General features: G+C 33.3%; 3 protein-coding genes across 3 annotated transcripts; 1 reads left to right on the forward strand and 2 right to left on the reverse strand.

Annotated features, from left to right (window-relative positions):
- Window positions 1-1,804: 1,804 nt before the first annotated feature.
- Window positions 1,805-5,765, forward strand: LOC110787575 (cytochrome P450 83B1). The gene is made up of 3 exons (XM_021992491.2): window positions 1,805-2,436; window positions 3,382-3,697; window positions 5,157-5,765. The coding sequence occupies exons 1-3, from the start codon at window positions 1,829-1,831 to the stop codon at window positions 5,763-5,765; spliced, it is 1,533 nt and encodes a 510-aa protein (XP_021848183.2). The 5' UTR covers window positions 1,805-1,828.
- Window positions 5,766-6,998: 1,233 nt separating this feature from the next.
- On the reverse strand, window positions 6,999-11,854 carry LOC110790567 (uncharacterized membrane protein At4g09580). The gene is made up of 4 exons (XM_021995373.2): window positions 11,189-11,854; window positions 9,361-9,631; window positions 9,076-9,246; window positions 6,999-7,531 (listed from the first exon to the last, which is right to left on the reverse strand). The coding sequence occupies exons 1-4, from the start codon at window positions 11,449-11,451 to the stop codon at window positions 7,400-7,402; spliced, it is 837 nt and encodes a 278-aa protein (XP_021851065.1). The 5' UTR covers window positions 11,452-11,854; the 3' UTR covers window positions 6,999-7,399.
- Window positions 11,855-13,717: 1,863 nt separating this feature from the next.
- Window positions 13,718-19,500, reverse strand: LOC110786756 (NAC domain-containing protein 30). Its single transcript, XM_021991609.2, has 4 exons — window positions 19,163-19,500; window positions 16,347-16,527; window positions 15,344-15,615; window positions 13,718-14,780 (listed from the first exon to the last, which is right to left on the reverse strand). Exons 2-4 carry the CDS (start codon window positions 16,507-16,509, stop codon window positions 14,133-14,135), a joined length of 1,083 nt encoding a protein of 360 aa, XP_021847301.2. The 5' UTR covers window positions 16,510-16,527; window positions 19,163-19,500; the 3' UTR covers window positions 13,718-14,132.
- Window positions 19,501-23,170: the final 3,670 nt, after the last annotated feature.

The raw sequence follows: 23,170 nt of genomic DNA on the forward strand, positions 1-23,170 counted from the left end.
CCCCATCTCGGGGTTAGGCCAGACTATGAACGGTAAGACTTATCGTTCGGTTCTTTGCTATCGGTTGGGTATTCCGTTGTTCTCTTATTCGACGCCGTGTTCTGCTTGCTCTCGGGTTTTCGACGGGGACATTTATGGGGATCATGCCGTGTCTTGTGCTGGGATTGTGGGTATCAAACATCGACATAATGTTGTTCGTGATACCCTTTTGGATATTTGCTATCGGTCGGGGATCTCTGCTCGCAAGGAGGTTGATGTTGGGCTGACTAGTGAGAGTGATGGAGCTCTTCGTCCTGCAGATATATTGCTTTACTCATGGGATGGCGGTCTAGATGTGTGTGTTGACTTGACTGGGTCTTCCCCTATGACGCAATCTGGGTTGTCAGGCTTCGTTCCGGGTCGGGTTGTGGCGGTTGCAGCGCAGCGGAAGCAGGATAAGTATGGGGCACGTTGTAGGGCTTTGGGTTACGGTTTCTTTCCTTTTTCCTTCTCTTCTTTTGGGGAATTAGAGAAGGGGGCTGTTTCTTTGCTGAAGCGGGTCCAGACGTACTCCAGGACTCAAGACATTGGGGCGCGGGCAGCTGGCCACATTTTCAGCAGGATCGGGTTCGCCATAGCTAGAGGAGTGGGGGCCCAGATTGTATCTCGGCTCCCCTCCAACTTCTTGTAGTTCATTTGATCTTTGTAGCTTGTTAAGCTTGTAACGTTATAATAATAATAATAATAATAATAATAATAATAATAATAATAATAATAATAATAAAGATCACGCAATTGATTAAGATAAAACAAATTGCCAGACGAAAACAACAGAAAGTTTACACCAAGCTTCATTGGCAAGTTCGAAACTACTACCTTTGTTTCTAAAAGTTCTTAACGAGTTTTGTTTTAATTTATTTCTAACGGTTATTAATAAGTTTGTTTTATTCTTTGACATACCCCGTTTATTATACGTAATACGCCAGTATGAAATACATAGCATTACTCATATTATTTTACGTACCCAAAACACTTACACATTTCCACTCGCTCTCTTTTACCAATAGGTCATTCGCGTATGCGATATATATATATATATATATATATATATATATATATATATATATATATATATATATATATATATATATATATATATATATATGCAATAAATTTATTGTACATGTGTAACTTTTATACCATTTTTGATAACTTTTACATGATTTGATTAATTTTTTTACATTATAAAATAATTTTTATGGAAATTTTTTAAAAAGTTTCTTAGTAACCCTTTAAACGGTTAATCAAAACATGTTAAAAGTTAATAAAAATTGGGTAAAATTACCCCGATGTGAAATAAATTTATTATACACCTAATGCATACAAGACCTCTTGCATTTATTGTACATCAAGTGTAACTAACAACTATTTTATCCACATTTTTCTTAAACCCACTCACCTTTTTAATTACACACTAATTTTATTTATTTTATCCACATTTTTTTTATCCACCCATTGTTTTGATTTTTGACAGAGTCAAGTGGCGTGAATCTTCTTCGACTAGTCTCATTGTATGTTAATGTTTTATAAATATGAATTTTCTATAACTTTTACTTATTGATAATTAAAATAATAGTAATTGAAGTGTGGTTTAAATTTCTGGTGTATATAATATGCATGAATCTAGCAGACTCCAAAACAATAATGAATAGCTTATACCACTAAAAAATAAATTAGAATTCTAGATTACGTGACAACTAGACATACAATAATATGTGATCCAAATTACAATTTAGGGCTTACTATTCATCTATAAAACCCTAAAGTTAGATACTTACAAGACAAATGCATGACCAAACAACAAATTAGAGAAATAAAATTAAACAAGACAAAAATGCTACTCTTCATCCTCTTCATTGCATCAATTTCTCTCATTTTTCTTTACCTAAAAACCCGAAAACCCGGCCCATTTCGCCCTCCGCCGGGACCTGAAGGACTTCCTATAATTGGAAACCTTCACCAATTTGACTCTCTAAATCCTCATCTATATTTCACCAATCTATCAAAAATCTATGGCCCTATTTTTAGTTTTCGACTAGGGAATCGATCGATAGTTGTGGTTCAATCGGCTAAGACGGCCAAAGAGGTCTTGCACACACAAGATAAGAACTTCTGTAACAGGTTAATGTTATCGGGTGGGAAAAGGTTAAGTTACAATGGTTTAGACGTTGTTTTTTCGTCATATGGTGAATATTATAGAGAGATTAAGAAGATATTTGTTGTTCATTTATTAAGTTCTAAGAGAGTGCAATCTTTTGCCCCGATTCGAGAAGAAGAAGTATCAAGGATTATTCAAAGGATTTCATGTATTTCTTCTGAGAATAAAGTTGTTAATTTGAGTGAATTGTTGGTGAATTATGCTAGTTCAAGTATATGCAGGATCGCTTTTGGGAAGAGGTACGTACATACGTATTAATATATGTTAACTAATTCATTAGTCCAGTGAAAATAAAATAGTCTTGGTTATACCATGCACAACGACCAACCAGTTGCGCGCATGTAAATTAAACATGTTCGATCAATTCATAAAACTAAAACATGTTCGATCAATTCATTCATCTGTTTATATTAATATGAAAATTTTGATTTTTACCATCTTTTATAACCCAAGCAGCAATTAAACTGGGAATTCGTGTGGCGCAAGATCATTTGGAGCCAAATTAGATTGGTTTTTATTTTGTTCTTTTCCCGTTTCCTGTAAGTTTTAGCCGATGTCAAAATAAAATAAAATTAACCCAATATTCAAAACTTACCACCTTATATATAGTTTCATTTTATTTTGAAAATTACCATCTTTCATTTACAAAAAATGTTGAAAGTCACAACCACTTGACGGAAACTATAACATTTTCAATTAAATTTAATCATTAAAACTTATGGAGTATTTCAATGTTAAATGAATTCGAGTTCAGTTAAATCCAGATAAATTCAATTAAGTGAAAATGTGATTAATTAGTAATTCAGTAGAAACACCCTATAAACCTAATTGAAAAGGTAAGAATAATAGTACACTAGAATCCCCTCTACATGAGGATTACTCCTAAATAATCACTGTCTAAAATGAAAAGTAACTGGGGACTAATTAGCTAGTGTTTTAGTAAATATAGAGTACAAATATTATACGCCGCAGTAATTCCTTCATGCTTTTTTGTTTGTCTCATACTCTCATTTGTCTTTTTGCGCAGTTTTCAATGCATACATTTAAGAAACAATATCTCTATTATTAGTCAGGGTTTCTATCTTTCTCAAATTGAAATTTGAAATGGGAAAAACATAAAGAAACAAATCGGAAATTATATTTTACTTAACTGACTTTGATCTTGATATCTCTATTATATAAAGGTACGAGGGTGAAAAAGGGTCAAGGAGTAGATTTCACGACCTTCTAATAGAAGCTCAAGCCATGTTCGCAGGCTTCTTCTTTAGGGATTACTTCCCTTATATAGGATGGATTGATAAGCTAAATGGAAAGTATTCCAAACTAGAAAAGACGTTCAAGAAATTGGAAGAGTTTTATGAAGAAATTATTGATGAACATCTTGACATAAAGAGGCCTAAATCCGAACAAGAAGACATGGTTGACATCCTTCTTCATCTTAAGAAACAACGTTCCTTTTCATTTGAGCTTACAATGGACCACATTAAGGCAATGTTAATGGTAATTTCTTCATTTGCATATTTCATGTTTGGTATTGATTTGTATTACCACCGTGTCTGAAAATTCTTTATAGTTACTATTTGCACGAACTTCAATGCAATATTTAACTACTAATATATCTAATTTCGTATGTGAAAAAATTGTAAAAAGTTGATATTATGAAAATACATAGCGAGACCAATCGAACAAGATCTTACGTGTAACATTTTGATTTATATAATAGTGAGAATTTACGATCAAATTTTTCTTACTTTGGACACATATTCCAAAGCTTAAAGAACTTTAAGAAACGGAGGTAGTAATGTCTACACTGATATTTTAAAACATAAAGTTTTGAACACAATGATGTCACCTGTCATCGCATTATTTTGTTTATTTTTTTTAATTTTCTTTTATTTTTTAAATCTATTTTTTATTTCCCTCATGACCTACCCTTTTCTCATATTCTCCTTAATGTTTTTTTTTCTCAAACTATTAATTCGATAATTTGTTTCATATTCCGAATTAAAATTCATCACACTCCAAATGCATCATCTTCTATTGTTTAAATTTTTTTGTATCATTTCCTATACTATGTAGACTAAATAAACAATATAAACAAAATTTTAAATTAAGAAAATCGTGCATTACAAGGGTTAAAAACTAACTAGTTTGTTTTATTAAGATGAAAGAGAGATAGGAAAAGTTGTAGGTAATTAATAGAGAGAGACGTTTTGTTGCTAATGATAACGTCTTCATCTTTTCATTTAATTTATGTTTGGTATTTTGTTTAATTAAGATAATAGAGATAATATATAGGAAAAGCTGAAGGTAATAGAGAGAGACGTTTTGTTGCTAATTAATGATAATTTCTTCATCTTTTCATTTAATTTATGTTTGGTATTGTTTGGTATTTTGTTCAATTAAGATGATAGGTAGATATATAGAAAAAAGTGAAGGTAATAGACAGAGATGTTTTGTTGCTACTTAGTACCAAATAGTTGTTATTTTTATCAAATAGCTACGCATTGATGTCAAATAGGTATGTTCTATAGATTTACGACGGGTCAAAAATCCGTCGTAAAAGCCTTTTGCTATGGGCCTAACAATCAAACAAAGACGGGAAAAACCGTCGCAAATGTCTTTTACGACGGGTTAACGACGGGATTTTCCATTAACGACGACCCCCTTTTATGACGGGTTGGCGACAATAAATCCCGTCATTAATCAACAATTGTTGGCCTTTAGCGACTGGATTTCCCGTCGTTAATGGTACACTTTTTTGTAGTGAAACAATTTTTTTTTATTCTAATAGTTACATTTTTGTTTACTCCTATCGTATACGAAGTATTTTTATTTTGTATGCTGATATCAACGGTCTTATGCATAAGACTGTCTCATACATAGAAGACATACTCTTGATTTTGAAATAGTGTTGCTTTTGCTCTAAAAAACAACTAATACAAATATTATTTTTCAGGATATCATAATAGCAGGAACAGATACAAGTACAGCTATGGTAGTTTGGGCAATGACCGAGTTAATAAAAAACCCTAATGCAATGGAGAAAGTACAAGAAGAGATCAGAAATACAGTTCGGGGCAAAGGTTATATAGAAGAATCCGATCTCTTAGATCTAAAATACTTCAATGCAGTTGTGAAAGAAACATTTAGATTACATCCAGCAACTCCATTACTAGTACCAAGGGAAACACTACAAAATACAACAATAGAAGGATATGATATTCAATCAACAACTATAGTATACGTCAACTTATGGGCTATTAGTAGAGATCCTGAAACTTGGAAGGATCCGGATTTATTCATACCCGAGAGGTTTTTGGAAAGTTCGGTTAATTTCTTAGGGCAAGATTTTGAGCTTATTCCTTTCGGGGCTGGAAGAAGGATATGTCCTGGATTACAACTTGGTGTTGCTAGTTTGGAGCTTGTTCTTGCCAATTTCTTATACCATTTTGATTGGGGGTTGCCTAATGGTTTAAAAGGGGAAGATATTGACACCGATGTGCAACTTGGTGTTGTTATGCATAAGAAAAATCCACTTTGCCTTGTTGCAAATAAATATTTGTAAGGGATATATATATATATATATATATATATATATATATATATATATATATATATATATATATATATATATATATATATATATATATATATATACTTCCTCCGTTTCTGAAAGTTCTTTACACTTGTCCAAAATATGAAAACTTTGACCGTAAATTCTCACTATTATATACATCAAAACGTTACATGTAAGATCTTGTTAGATTGGTCTCGGTATGTATTTTTATAATATCAACTTTTTTTAATTTTTCCATATACGAAATTGGATATATTAGGAGTTAAATATTGCATTGGAGTCCGTGCAAATAGTAACTGTAAAGAACTTTCTGAAACGGAGGTAGTATGTAATAAGATTAATTTGTGTTTAAATTTCTTGCTACATTACAAGTTATGATTATGAATAGTCATCTTGTGAATAGTAAAGGTCCATTTCTAATAAACATGTTGTATTGTATTTCCATAAAATGATAAAAGAAACAAAAGGTGAATAGCTTTGCTAGCTAGTTTCAATTACATCAAAATGAAGTATACATTTTAGCAAAAATGCATTTTATTTCTGTACTTTCCGACGTGTCATTTATATATTTTTTTTCCTGGGAACTGATTTGACACATCACTATATAAGTAGATCACATTTTAATGTGCTCTTAAGAAATGTGGCGAAATCACCTCTTGCTTATATATATACCTTATTTTTTTACACACCACTTTTTTTCTTCTTCATATCTACCCTTCTCAAAGACAATTGGTTCTTTTTTTGGTGCAAAAAGCCCCAAACAACACCTCAAACAAGGGCAGTGATTTGGTGGTATTGATGGCGCGGCTCTGCTGCAATTGACAAAGTCCAAATATGCATAGCGGTAGCCGGTCGGTGATATTTGGCTACAACAGGCAACACGCAACTTGGATTATATATCCCGATATACAATGCTCATTGTACACCCTAATAAACACTCATACATTGAGCATCTGATGAATATGGAGAATGATTTCAATATACGTGTACAAGTGTAATGTATATTTGAACTGTATCCACCCAAACCGCTATTCTGATCCGCTATTTACCCCTCAGAACATCAGAAGAACATTACTCATATTTGTGTTTGACCCATAAAGTTTGGCCCAATCTTGACTATTACAGATTGTTTAAATAAAACTGGATGAAATTGTGTCTTTGGGCCTGTTATTATGCATTTTTCAGAATAAATAAAAATAAATAAAAAGGAAAGATATAGACTTTACAAATTACAACAGATTTCATTCAACTTCTTTTCTTTTCATCTACATCGAAAACAAACTATGTTTACAAATATGAATATAAGGTAATGCAAAATGCTACTACAGCCTGCATATTAATTCATACAATTGTTACACCCATCATCAACATCGTAAAAGTCCAACGACATTCCGTATGATTTTTCCCCCAGTCTTAACCAACTACGTAGTATAAGTAACCCGCAAATTAGGACTAAGACCTGTAACTCTCTCAAATGTTATATGCAAGATTTGAAACCCATCTTATGGTCCAAAATGACCACATTATCTCCTGTCAGCTGTAAAATCATACGATCAAACAAGCGATCTTTGTTATCATCAGCTTCTGTTAGAACCGCGAGGGTTAACCGAAACACGTGTCCCTCATTCATAGGTTCGCTTCCTCTTCATAATAGCAGGAAAGATTATGACAGAACCAATCAGAAAAAGCACGGCCAGTGTTTTGAAATCATATAAATCTTTTACAGACTTCAGTTCTCCAAGCGCAAGGCCCGCCTAAATTCAGGACAAAAACATAAATAAGAAACTCCATGATAACAAGCAAATATTGAAGAATCCTTAGATCAAAGCTAAAGTGAAAAGTTAGGTATTCACGTAGTATTAGAGAAAATAAAAATATGCTTAAGCACCTAAAAGATGAAGTGATGGACTGATGGACCTTCATGCCATGTAACATATTGTTTGGGTCAAAGGTCAGATTTCGACGTTAATTTGTAGACTTAACGTTTGTTTTTACAGAACCATTAGGAGAGCTCTTAGATGACTCTTAAGGAGAGGGAAAAACTAAGAGCTAGCTAGCTCGTGGGTGAGTAATGGGAGTCTTTTGGTAAGAGTTTGTAAGAGAAAATTCTGAATTAAGAGCTAGTGCCACATCAACATCTTTTACATGAAATTAATATAAAAAAAAGAGGGTAAGACTGTAAGAGAGAGTAAGAGCTAGTGTTAAGAGTTAGTGCATTTCCACAATTTTTGGAAGGAGACTCTTATTTGGAGTTAGAGCTTAGGTGGAATAGGAGAGAGGTTAAGAGAATAAGAGCCCTCAAAATAAGTCTCTCTCCTTATTGTTGCTCTAACAACTCTGAGTTTTAAAGCTAGTAAGCTCAATATATATACAGATTAATCAACAAGATGGCAACCACTTCGGGATCTGGATACTAATCATCAGGAAAGCCATGAAATAGAACTAATACAGAAGTGCCATACTAGCCTCAGTCTACAATTTTTAATAATAGACAACTTCGTTTGAGGGTTCAACGATACTTTGTGTCTAGTTCAAACACTCAAAAGTCACCCTCTTACGACCTCAGATGATCAACTGCCTATGCAACTGAAATTTCAGATGATCATTTCACCTGTGAAGTCATAAACATCCACACCAGGGTAGGAGGTTGGAAATTTATGTCACCATGACCTAGAAAAAGCTATGGTCTACAGTCCTACACAGAACTTATCAAATTCTCAAACAAACCCCATAAGTTCAACCATTTGTGGAATGATCCATAAGACAACTTGAAGTAAAGCATGACTTTGCAGTAAGCAAAGCAAAGCATAAAGGTCAACCGCATAGATAGGCAAAACTATAGATGCAAATTATTATATAAAAAACAATACTAAAAGCAATGCCTCTGAATTAGAATATTAAAATAAAAAAAAGACCCAAAGAGAAAAAAACGAAATGCTGTTTGTCTGTGCTCTAATGCTCAATCACTCTAAGCAAATCCAACAATTAGCTGGAAAATCTCAAAAGACAATTTATGCACCGTGTTAAAGTATCCCAACAGAGACAGATGGCAGTACACATCCTATCATCCACAAATCTAAAGCCCAATGAACATATTCATAAACATTCAAGATAGTAAAGTAAACACATGCATGAATTAGACACTACCACAGCACATGTAACTATCATTTGTCGGTGAGGACAGAGTACATAAGAACAGAATATCAACTCACATCATAAAATAACATCTAAAGCACAACAGCCCTGTATTTTCAAACACCAGCAACAACCAAACATTAAGTGAAGAGGAAGCACTTACCCTCACAGTAATAAACGAGGCTGGAATAAGACCAACAACTGTAGCTAGAAAGAAGACATGAAATGGTATATCCACTATAGGAGACGCCAAGTTGATAAAAAGATTGGGCAGGGTTGGGGTCACCCTCAAGAAAAGCATGTAATTCATCAACTTCTCCCTACGCTTTGCTATCTGTAGAAAAATGAAATGTCACTACTAGAGAAGACATGAGTCCAAGATCATCAAAGAAAGCACAACTTAGAGTCAGTCTACAGCCATTGAACTTGAACATTTAAAATTACATACCTCTCCTTGGAAAAATCTCAACTTTTCAGGCCACAACCAGTTAACTATGGGCCTCCCAATCAACTTAGACAGAAAATAGCAGCATGATGCTCCAGCAGTCGAATTAAACACAACCAGCAGAAGGCCTCTAGAAACACCAAAGAGGGCACCAGCCAGCAAGGACATAAATATTGTTCCAGGAATCATGAATGTCTGCATGAAGATATATACTGAGCAGTAACCAAGAACGAATTGTGCTGGATGGTCACTGGCGTATATTGCAAGATTGTCTCTGAAGTAATCGCAAAGAGAAAAGTTAAGGAAACACCAGATACAGAATGCACAAGAAAAATCGTATACAGTGCACCGAGAGTGGAAAAATTAAAAACAATAGTACAAAAAAAAAATATCTATCACACATCAGTAACTTTATTTACACAGGTGGATTTAAATCCTTCTTTCATGTTGAAAGAAGGAATTAAATAGCTGAAGCAACCTAAGGTTTAAAGCAAAGAAAACTAACACTTTGTTTGGATAAGAGGAAGGGAAGGGAAAGGGAAAGGGAAGGGAACAAGTTCCCTTGTTTGGATAAGGGGCTTGAGAAAGGAACGGTAGTTGGAGGGAGGGGTCCATTTCCCCCCTCTCGTTTAATAAACACCATCCCTCCAAAATTCACCCCCCTCCCCCCCCGCCACCTCCCTTTCGTTCCCCTCCCCTTCCTCCTTTTCCCTTCCCCTGTATCCTCCTCGAACTCCAAATGGGAAGAAAGCAGCCTAAGCTGAATTAAAGTTACTCGTGTAGTTGTACTTAACTAATGTAGGTAGTAATTAACTCCAAAGACCATCTATGAGTTTATCAATTTAATATAAGAAATTCCTACAGCTCGGCATCGTCTCTCATGTTTATCATATTATTCATATCACGTTGTATATGGCATTTAAGTTAGTAACTCATAAACCGTCTAGATCACATCATCAGAATACATGCACAAGTTTAATCAAGGCATGATCTTGATTCTTGACCACCAACATTACCATACCAATACCAGTACAACAATTCCTACATCCCCTGCCTGAAGTGGGGTAAAGAGAGATACAAATGTATGCAACCTGACCCCTCAAGAATTACCAAAAGAAAACCTTCATTTATATCCTTGACCAGGAAGCCAATCAACTAACCTACAATATCATTTCATTAAATGATACAATATCAAATCTCTTTGAGATTCAAAGATATCATTAGTTTGCTACTGTGGGCCAAGAGGAAGCACACATAATTTCTATTATTGAGACAAACAGGACTAAAGGAGATACACTCAGCTCTTATTAGTAACTAGGCAATCTCTAATGCCAATATTAGTTGCTTGTCTACGTAGTGAAAAGGAATTGATTCTGCAGCCCCTACATTCCATATTTCTAATCCTAACTAAGTTTTGCTTTAAGTACAACATTATCTGCCAACCAATATCAACGCTCTACAACTTGTCTGGTTTCATCAACTTTCAAAGCCAATGCAATAAACAGAATCTCTTTAATTTACTCCTTAGTCCTTATCCATATGTGCATAACAACACACTTATTTTGGAAATAAGGGAGTATTAATTTAGTTAATTTGTTCATTGAGAAGTGAGTACATCACAATCTCAAAACTTGAAATCCATTCCATTAACAAAATGCTTATTATACAAGTGAAAAACTCATCCAATTATAGCAAACAACTAGGAGAAAGATTTCTAATGGGAGACTAAAACTAACATCAACTAATAAACATAGCATTAACAGTAATCAACAATTCACCATAGTAATTCAACCTGAAAAAAACATAGAATGAAAAAAGAGAGAAACAATACTTGAGCAATCGAAGATCAGCAATGGAGCGGGGAACCTTAATCTTGCCATATTCAGCAGCTGGCATTTTCATGAAAATGAAGAAAAGACCAATGGCGAAGACGAAGAACACCGCCATAGCAACAGCTAGCTCCCACCTCGTCAATGGAAACCTCCCTTCTAATCTATTCCTCTTGCTCGACGGAGAATCCTCCATCTTCGCGCTTTCTTCGTCTCGCAATTTCCCTTCATCTCCTCCTCCAATCAAAACCCTCGGCGCCACCATTATTGACCAACTCCTTAATCAACCCCAATAAACCTTCATTCCTTCTGAAACGAATCGCAGAAAAAACCCTAATTGCATCTGAAATCTAAGCTTTGTTTTGCAATTGCACGCATTTATCAATTGAATCGCATATTGAAGGATCAAGCCCTAATTATTTGGGGATCAATCAAAGACGAGACAGGTTGATTTGATACCCGCGATTTCTCTTTCTCTCTCCGTCGATTTCGAAAATCAGATCTTCGATAATCGAGAGAGAGGGAAAATCTCAGGGTTTTGGGGATTTATTAAATTCTAAAATGGAACAAATTTTGAACGTTTGATCTTTGATGGAGGATAAACTGGAGAATCTGGTGTTTGTTAATTACCGGTAAATGCCTAAATGGTAATAGAAGGCTATGTTCTCGTCTTGTATATTTCGAATTCATAATTTCGAATTTATTTTCTTTGTGCAAAATTAAAAAGGTCATAAATACCCTTGTATATTATTACTTAAAAAATATATTAAAATACCATCATTATCTGAGGAAGTATTTTCGGATATCAGATATGTGTGGGCAAATACATATCATAGTAAAAGACAAAATAAGAAAAATGATAAAAAAAAGCAATTAAATGGTACTTTTTTAAACAAAAATGGTACTTTTTTTAACTGAATGGTACTTTTTTTACAGAATGGTACTTTTTTAACATAAATGGTACTTCCTTTTTTGTCTTTTAGCTATTTGTCTTTTAGCTGATATGTGTGTTGCCACACATATCTGATATCCGAAAAAACAACCTCTCATTATCTTCCCTCTTGTAGTTCCATCGCAACCATTAATACCGTTCTCCTTCTTCCACTCGGAACGCTGAACGCACCATTTCATGAGAAAACAAAATCTTCAACCTTCCTCTTACCTTTAGTTATTCGATTTATAATGCACAGTAGTATTTCTATACAATGTTGTGTGCTAATATGTTCAACAAATATCAACTTCGTAAGATAAAGCTCTTCGGATCTTCAATGGCAGTGACGAGCGACGACAAGACGGCAAAGGCGGGTCGACATCAACAACATTATTTTACAATCACAACCACATAAAACATCCTCTTTGACTTCATGAAATCCATCCAAATATAAACAAAGAGGGAAATTTTCCAAGTCTGGCCTTAGGCATCAGTTCTCAATGGCCATGGCTGAAGAATTAATTTATCTAAAATAAAACCAACGGTACAAAATTGAATAGTTGAATGTCATGTGAACAAGGTGCCATTAACAAGTCTAGATGGTCATCTCCTACTCTGGTTTTGTGGCTAGAAAATACCAATACCTGCCAATTATTTTGTTACCGACTACTTTCTTTGGGTATTTTGGTCATTTATAGTTCTGCATTAAGAAATCAATTTCTGCATTTACCAACACCCTTCGAATTTTGGTCTGGTATAATTTGATCTGATCTGATCTGATTTTTATGTGTGTGTGTTTTTTTTAATTTTTTTTGTCTGGTCTGATCTGGTGTAGTCTGATCTATTCTGGTCTAAGTGGTTGTTGTTTGGTTGTGATACTAATACTCTTACACTTTCTATGTCCCACATTACTCGTTACATTTATCTTTATACAAAGTTTTAGGCGTTTTAGGTGATAAGTGGTTATTTAGTTATCAATTATTATTTTATTGAAAAAATAGATGCGATAAGAGTTAGTAAGATATTTTTTAGATTGAATGAGAGATAATGCATGGACCAAACTTTCGTTAGTGAGATGGGAGACACAATACAATAATAGTGGGACTATTCTTAATTTGGAAGTGTACCCAGTAATGTGAGACATTGGGAGTAATTAGAAATATTAGGAAAAAGGTCCTTACAAGTGATTGTTTCCTAGTCAGAAGCCGAAATACTTCTAAGACATTGAGCATAGTAATTGGGTCATTTCAATCCACTATATGTGAGTGAACATCAACATTGGTGAACAACATAATCCTATCCAGCTCTGATATAACTAGGCTGCGAATTCCACTTGATAATATCACATTGAGACAAGAAAACAAAGCCTCGTGACACTCTTTGGGACTCTTGTAGAGGCTCACGTACGAGGGGACCAGGTATTAAAAATCTGAGTTAATTAACATCTTAATGGTTATACTACCAAGAAAAATGCACTGTTCAACCCAACAAATCACGATTATGAAACTAGGAACAAGGAAAGGGGGAAATCTATTACTCCGTAATTCACATAAACCCTACAAATTGCAATAGCATATAAGATATTTGAGCATCATATTAGAAACTTGTTACATTTACATAATAGCACAATTATTTAAATGGAAGAAAAAAAAAGTTACATTTGGTAGTTGGTACAATATATATAGCATGCCGCATTAACATGCATATAAGATGAAGAATTAAAAAAGGCCTAGGTGAAATTACTTGCACACCAAATTGCCCATAAAAATCCTAGCTTAATTTTGTCTAAAAACACATAGTATAATAATGATCGAGTTTCCAGAAAATATCCCCTACAACCGTTATAAATCCATGTTACGCAACGTACAGTTGTATGAGAAAACTGCTGAATGATCGAATTTTCCTACTATGTATGTAGTCAATCATGTTTTCCAACTTAATTAGCTAAACAAGAATTAAAGTATTATCAATATATATATATATATATATATATGGATGAATTATTTGAGGTTTTGCTATAAGTTTGGAAAGCATTCCAAAAAGCTACCAAGTTGATTCTGAACTTGTAGATCTAGTTCATAATCATGAGGTACTACTAAGTGCATGTTTGGTAGATCATTATTAGAAAATGATGATGAATTTCCAACCAAATTATCCAAAACATCCCACTTCTTGTTGTTGTTGTTGTTGTTGTTGTTGTTGTTGTTGTTGTTGTTGTTGTTGTTGTTGTTGTTGTTGTTACTCTGTTGCTGGTGATGATGATATGATTCAGACGGACTGTCTAATCGAGGGAGATCGATCATCAACTGGTTTTCGATCAGATTAAGGCTGTTGTTAGAAGAGATGAATTCCTGATCAAAGTTGCTGTAATTTGGCATTTGTAGTATAGATTGTTGAGGATTATTGTTGAAGTTTGTTTCTTGGCATTGATTTAATGAATCAGATGGATCTGTATTAGGACTCGATGTGTCTGGAATTGAGGGAGAGTTCATGAATCTGTCATAGTTGATGTTGTTGTTGTTGTTGTTGTTGTTGTTGTAGTTGTTGTGGTTGTTGTTTCTCATGTAATAGTAGTTGTTATGATGATGATTCCATGCTTCAAATCCTTGTTTGTGGCTTGGACTTGGTTTCTTGAATGCTCTGCATACCACCCATCCCTCTTCCTGTAATGTAACCAATATATGTTAATAACACGTACCTTTTTTTTACTTAGGTAAAAAGAAGGGATCCTACTGAACCAGCATCTATCACAGGTTAGTCAGTTCAACTGTGTAGATATTGATTAAGCCACTTCTAAGCATTTCGCATACAGCTAATGAGACTCTACCCTGTGACCTCCATATCACCTCCAGGTCACAAGGTGAATTTCCCGGCCACCAACTTTTGTCGGTAATAATGCGTGCATGGTGTGCATGCCTAGGCGCATGGCTAGGATGGTGCTCGGTCTAAGTCTAGCATATGCACACACCACTTTAACCTTTTAAAGTGAGTATTGTGATTTGTGCATGCGCAAACTTAAAGCATCATCCTCGATACTCTCAAGTGCATGAAATAATTTACGTAACAGTAACCACAATATTCATAAATGCAACATGTAATTCCCCTTTTTTGAAAACTTATTTTATTATCTAAACCTCATTTATAATATTGACTACTTTATTGTCATTAAGCAATTAATTATACGAAGTATGGATGAGGGTAATTTGGGTAAATTTATTTGACTTGCCTGAGTAGGAGCATGCTCGGAAGTTTGGAGACGATATTCATGCATGATCCAATCAGTTTTCCGGCCGTTAGGGGCACGGCCATTATAGAAGACAAGGGTCTTTCTCATCCCGATAACGTTATTCTTTGATAACACCGCCTTATCTCTCCCCGTCGCCTTCCAGAATCCGGCCGCCGTGGCCCGGTTTGTCCGAGATCCGGTAGGGTATTTCCTGTCTTTGTGGCTAAAGAAGTACCATTCGTTACGTTCATCGTATCCCAACTTGCATTTATCTACACCAAGAAATTAAAGAGATTCAAACAATGTAATTAATTGTACGTACCACTAACATTTTTACCATTACTAATAATATTGACATATATAGTCTTCTATCAGACAGTCTTTCACTTACTTTACTGCCAAACTATTGCAGAGTACTAATAATATTGACAAATGTATAGGAAATTGGTGATAGTCTTATATTTTAAAAGTATATTTATCCGATGTTTAAAAGTAATCATCGAGAAGAATTAATATCATATGACTTCGCGGACCATTTACTTCGTATATTAGTAGTAAATTATTAACATGCAGTAGATTTCTTATAAGTCTATAAGTCTGTCTAAGTAATTAGTCTTTTATCAGACGGTCTTACACTTACTTAACTGTCAAACCATGACTAATAATATTGACAAATGTGTGGGAAATTGATAGCATGATATGTGATCTAACAGTTAGTAGATAGACAGTAAGCCAGTGTTTTAAAAAAAACTTGTATGGATTGAAGACAGTAAACCAGTGTTTTAAAACAAACTTGCATGGATTGAAGACATACGAAATAATCTGTATACTTTCTCTGTTCCATAATGATGTTTCAGTTTCTATATTTCAAGTTCACCAATGTACAAAGAGATTGATTGATTCGTCTCGATTGTGAATAGTGTAAAATATTCTGAACTGAACACTATCATGAAACGGAGGGAGTATATTAGATTGGAGTGAAGAGTGTATAGGAAGAAAATACCTTGGATGTCCCAAGGTTCCATCCTATAAAGATCAATTTCAATTATGACATCTCGATCAAATTTGAGGGAGTTGACTTTTCCCTTGAGATAGTACCCCACTAATTCTTCTTCTGTGGGATGAAATCTAAATCCAGGTGGAACACATAATTCGCTATGATTCATTTCCAAATGTTTTTTCTTCTGAAAATCAATATAAAGGAAATATGATTAGCTATTGATCAAGGATAGTAATATAATAATTACATTGCATTAACATATGATAATACATGACTTTACTAGTTATTATTTAATCGAATTTTTTCTTATAATAATTTCTAAGGATTGACTAATTTGAAACTTAATTCCTAATTTTAATTAGTTTTAATCTATGTCCAAGAGACATTATTCAATCGATTTATATAAAGTGGAAAGAAACATAAACTATGACAACATGTTGGACCTTAAGAAAGTGGAAAGAACTGTGGCAAAACATAAATTTCTCATGCATGGTAAATATATGATGATGAATTCATATGCATTTTATAGGTGTATGGTTATAAATCCACATTGAGTGGCCCAAATTCATTATAATGGTCCTATACCTAAGTTCATAGCCAATCAACAAATTTTATGACCCACCAACTTAAAAACATTATAATAAGTAAAAATATATACTACCTCCGTTCCTTAATGTTCTTTACGGTTACTATTTGTACGGACTCCAATGCAATATTTAACGACTTATATTGTCATTTCCGTTTGTGAAAAAATTATAAAAATTTGATATTTTGAAAAAACATAATAAGACCAATCTAACAAGATCTTACATGATAACATTTTAATGTATATAACAGTGAGAATCCACGGTCAAAGTTTTCTTACTTTGGACACATATTCCAAAGCGTAAAGAACATTAAGGAACGGAGGTAGTACTACGTAACTTTTAATAAAGAAGGAAAATAAAAGAGATTTAAAATTATAATTCATCACACCTAACATAAACACGAGTGCACCGTGAACCCTCTGATATTTTCTCCTCACATGATGTGTATATGTAAACAGGGGCGGATCTTTGTTTGTGGACCCCCGGTCGAAAAATTTTGTAGTATATATTTAGTTACGACCCCTTAAAATTTGTGTATAATTGCATAATTACATAGTATATTGCTTAATATTTTTCTACCGGCGCCCCTCGTAAAACCGTTCACGGTCCGCCACTGTATGCATGTAAAGGGAAAATTTGAGAGGAACCACCAATGAATATAAAAATATCTTGAGTGCGCGGTGCATTTGTAATTATAATTCAACACATCATACACACACCCCAACACATCATACACCCTCCTGATTTTTTTCCTCACATGATATATACATGTAACTATAGATGGATAAATGTGAGAGTAACCACTAATGAACATAAAAATACCCTTAATTGCATAATGCATTTGAAATTATATAGCAATCAAACATGCACCCGAGTGCCTTGTGCATCCTCTCACATTTTTTCTTGTATAATCATACGAGGAGGAAAATGTGAGAGGAACCACCAATGGACTTAAAAAAATATCTTTAAGAAGAATTTTTATTATAAATTAATTATTAATTAATTAGGACTAAGGGCTAAAAAAAGGAGGCGAAAACATTGACTTTGTGATGGGAGGGGGAGAGTGAAGCATTAAGCACGCACGTTGAGTTGTCTTTTGAGTAGAGTGCACTACATTTCATTCATATACGCTGCCAATATATTTATACATCATTTACCCACCTTTCTCTTTCCAAAATCTCATAAATAATTACTGTAATCTTGTTTGAGCCATGCACTACACCAATAACCAATTAATAAACCACCTTAATTAAGATTAACATGCATAATCTAGGTTCATTATATTGATGATAATACTCCATGATAATGTAAGGCTACAATATAGGATTAAGGAACGTTGTTTTAGCTAGATAGTAAGTGACAAAGTGGTTAAAACTCGAATAGTTGTAACTTGTAACTCAAGCTAGCAATGCAAGCTAGATGAAATAACTAAGTAGGGTATAATTTAATTGAGTAAATCTTGTTCTGATTGGATTGGCCAAAGTTTTGCATCTAATTAAGTAATTAACCACTATCAAATGCATATATATCGATAGATTGAAGGGAAATGATCCTAAAACATACTACTCTGTAGTATTTACTGCAACGTAACTCATTCAAATATATCGATAGATTGAATGAAAATTATCCTAAAACATACTAGCTAGTATGTTGTAATATAACTCATTCAAATATATCGATAGACTGAATGTAAATGATAATAAAACGTATATACCAATATTTAGCTACGTAACTCATTCAAATATATCGATAGATTGAATTGAAATGATCCTAACACAACGTAATAGTATGTCGTAATTTAACTAATTTAAATCAACTAGTGCTCATTCAATTCGATTAGCTAGTCAAGTGTGAACAAGAAGTGTGTATAAACAAGTAATCAAGCACAAGCCAACTAGTGATCTCATCATTCAATGTTAATAGCTTTATTTACAAAGAGCCTCAAAAGTCAAAACCTTATTATCATTTATGGTAAATTGGTAATTTATAACAAAATGCCTCTTATTAACTCAAATACTTCTAAGCTAACTAAGTATTACCTCAGTTTCTGAAAGTTCTTTAACATTTTAATCCGATCTCATTTTCAAGATAATCATGGTCTACAAGATGATATGATCAACTCAATACCCCCAATTAAGGACTTAAGGAATTGAAAAAACAAACAAAGCTAACACAAATCATGAAATCACACACATAACACATTATATAAGATCAAAATGATTGAAAACTAACCAAAGAATAGAGTTTGTTGTAAATGATCTTGTCCTAGAATAATCAATCTTGTGTTCTTGTTCTTGTTCTTCTTCTTCTTCTCCTTTCAATTTCGGCTTTTCGATTCGGATTATGATACTTGAGAGATCAAGGTAGCTTAATTAGCTAGAGATGAATACATATGTTTTGGAGAAGAAAAAAGAACAATGATCTAAATGGTGTATATATATATATATGTATATGTGAAAGAGCTAGATGAGGTGTAGTTATCAATTACTACGCATGGGGTTAGCATATATATTTTTGGACGGCGTCACACCCTAATCTTTTCACGCTTTCTTTCTTTCTCTTTCTCCCTTTCTTTTTAACTTCCACGGTAAATTTTGTGTTATGCAACACCACACTTTATACACATTATCTTCTATTGCTTTTTAGGGCAGCGAGGAGAATGATCCACCTTTACGGGTTTTAATTTAATCTAGTATATTATATTATCTCTGTTTCTGAAAATTATTTATGCACATTATTTGCACAGATTATATATGAGAATAAATTATTAAAAGTTGATAGTTTGAAATTATTTGTCGAGACGAATCTAACAAATTAATCCAACGTGATAATGTTCTGATGTACATAATAATGAGAATTTATGGTGATAATTTTCATATTTTACATATTACATATCGTAAAAAAACTTTCAGAAACGGATGTAGTTGAACGGGATAGGGATCTGCAACAAATACTTTTTTTCGGAGTAAGCACAAGAATTAAAATGGTTGTATTCACTCTGAGGGGGTTGGTTGTACGGAATGACCATGTTTGTCATTAAGGCAATCTGAATTCTACCGGCATAATAATAGCATCTCAAGAGATTTTATAGTCATAGTTTCACAATTTGAGCACTTATTCCAAAGCGTAAAAACTTTCAGAAAAAAAGGTGATATTATATTTATGTTCCATGATACTCCCTCCTATCACTATCCTATGTTATCTTAACCGTAAAACCCTTAAATTAAAGGTAAATTTTTTAATTTAAAGACCTAAACTTTAAAACTATCCAATAGTTTCTTGTGCTTTTAGCCACCCCCTCTTTTTTCTCATTAACAAACACTAGCTAAGTTTGTCTGTTTGGTGTGCCGCCCTTTGCTTACTTGTCACCCTCGGTTGTTTGACACGTGGAGGGACATGTCAGATATTCTTACCTGGCACATGTCCACATCATGCAACTAATGATTAGTAGTTTTGTCATACTCGATCGACTTTGTAAGACATTACCTCACATGAGTCCAACAGAAGTTATTAAACCCTCTTTTGCCCTGGTTTTTAGGGTTGTCCTCTTCTATGCTTCGAAAGGTTAATCACTTTTTAGTTTTCTAATTAAGTTTCCGTACCCTCTTAGCTTATGTCTTAATCCTTTATCCATAATTTGTTATCAAACATAAAACAAAAATTAGAAGAAAAAAAATGGTATATTTTTGTCTATAGGAGAAATCTTAAAGTCACAAAGTATAATACTTTGAAAACACATTGTTGTTATTCAATTCCATTATATTGTATCTTAACATGTTGAGCGGGTTTGGAATCAAGAACTAAAATCAATGTTATAATGGAAGCAAGAAAGATAATTAAGAACGCAAATAAAGAACATGCATAGAGATTTAACATGCAGTGGTTCACTAACAGTCTGTTAGCTAGCTACGTCCTTCGCAGAGGAGGGGAATTTTTATTGATATATCTTGAGGAGTCTGTGCCGGGGCGTTGCATAAAGAGGAAGTGATCCAAGTCAATACCTCATACCAAAAATTAGCCAACTAATCACATTCGATCTTAGGTTTTTGGTACCCTTTCTCAAAACTTTACCAACTAATCTAATTGATATATTAGAGTGATTTATTTTGAATCCAATATCATCTTTTTGTTTCACATAATTGGGTTGTGAAAATTAGTTGAAAGAGATAATGACCGCCGCATTTCTGAGGAGGCCGGCATAATCACTAGCATTGTAACACACTTTCCGTTATAAGGATACGAGTTTTGATTAATGGAAATCATTTCATGTTTGCTCAACTAACAATTAAGATATATATAGTGCGCATAATGTAAAATAGGAAAAAACTATCATTAATAATCAACATCTTTTTAGGGTAGAGAGATTAGCGACAAAGGATAAATGATGTAGACGGGATTCGATCTTTGATATTGAATACCAACCCCAAGGCTTTAACAAACTTTGTTCTCTTTACTTGATCTAGTCTGATTTTTTATTTTTTTTGTAAGATCTGGTCTGGTGTGAATGTTTTATGTGATTGTCTTTTGTCTTATCTCATCTGATCTGATTTTTCTGGTATGATATAATAAACAATAAGAATAAGACGAAAAAAACAAAGTATAAGCTAATTGACATCCACAATAATAATCAATTTATGTATTACGCCAAATATTATTTGATCTTCTTGTCAATGAAAAATATTATTTGATCCCTTTCTTTTCATTTGCCAATTTAAGATATGTCAAATTATCTCCATCTGGCCGGTTCATCACTAATCTCGTGGGCCTATAGATTTGATTTGACACAAATTTCTAATTAACCCATACCAGTCTGTGTCCGTGCAATTGCACGAGTTCTATCAAAAGTATAAAAAACGATGTTGTTAATTAGCTACAATGTTTATTGTGTGGCAATACCCAAACATATCTAAATATTGTATGTGTTTTAAGCACATAAAAACCGAAGTAGCTAAAATGTATCCAAAATTATGTTTTATTTACCTGATGGTCTCAAAACCTTTAAAACTGCAAAATTGACTAAGGAGTATATAGATACTTTAATTTTGTTGATATTTTCTCGTAAATAACGAAATTCTTCTTCCCATTTCACTTGAAAAATTATAGCGACCCAATTAATTGGGAGATTAAACTTGAAAGTGAATAATTGGTTTAAATTGTTTCCTTATTATTTCATGTCCAATACTCTTAATTATTCTTATTTCCATTTTAGTTTCCCAATTAGTTATGCGGGTAGACTTTAGGTGATTTTTTTTTTTTTAAAGTTGTCTGAATTTCCTAAAGTAACGAAGCATGAGAGATGAGGATTGAGATTTTGAAACCCTCGCATTTCTCATCACTCTACTTTAACTGTTTTTGCTTTTAATTTATTGTTGACATCAACAGTTTTATATATGTGTATGGCGGTCTCATAAGTGATATAAGAGACCTATATATCCAACTATTTGACATCGCGGATTTTAGTAGCACACTCACATATGTGTAAACTTTGGATTCCCAATTTATTAAGAAAAAATTTAATCATAATTTCTTCTAATTAAGTAGACAAAGTGGAAGGTTGCAACAACTTAGCTATAGCTCATCCTTCAATTCAACAAACAAGCTCCTGAAGTGGTCCTACAATATCATAGAGACAAAAAAATACAACAAAAAAAAAAAAAATTAATCTTCCTTATAATCATTACATTCTTCCTTAATCTACCGTCCAAGTTTCTTTTCAATATACTAATATTAGTAAGCAATTAACATCCTTAAATATATTTGAAAGAGACATTAACAATATATAAATTCGAATCCTATCCTTATAATTATCTGTAATTATCCATCACCAATATAGTCCAGATAAGAAGTTCAGATAAGTTAAGTTCAGAAAAAAAAAAAATGAAAATCAAGTTAATAGAAGCCACCATAAGTTGGTACTACGTATATAAATTAACTTAAGGATTTGTTTAAGTGGACGTATATTTTAACTAAAGACTAATAATATATTGCACATAATAAAAGGGTAATGATATATGTAACGTTTGCATTCGCTACATGCATATCTAGCTTAGATCGGAGTTAATATATGAATGTATGTAAAAATCACGAGTAAATCGGTCTAATTAATGTTTAATACGTAACATAAGCTACTTTCACTTTTAGCTTCTTAAATGGAACTATAATGGCTGCATATTTTTTCCATAATAAAAAATACAAAAAGCACCATTGAATATTAATGAAGTAAGAACAAAATAAATAAAT

The sequence above is a fragment of the Spinacia oleracea genome, chromosome 2, assembly GCF_020520425.1.
Source record: "Spinacia oleracea cultivar Varoflay chromosome 2, BTI_SOV_V1, whole genome shotgun sequence".
In the NCBI taxonomy this organism is placed as follows: Eukaryota; Viridiplantae; Streptophyta; class Magnoliopsida; order Caryophyllales; family Amaranthaceae; genus Spinacia; species Spinacia oleracea.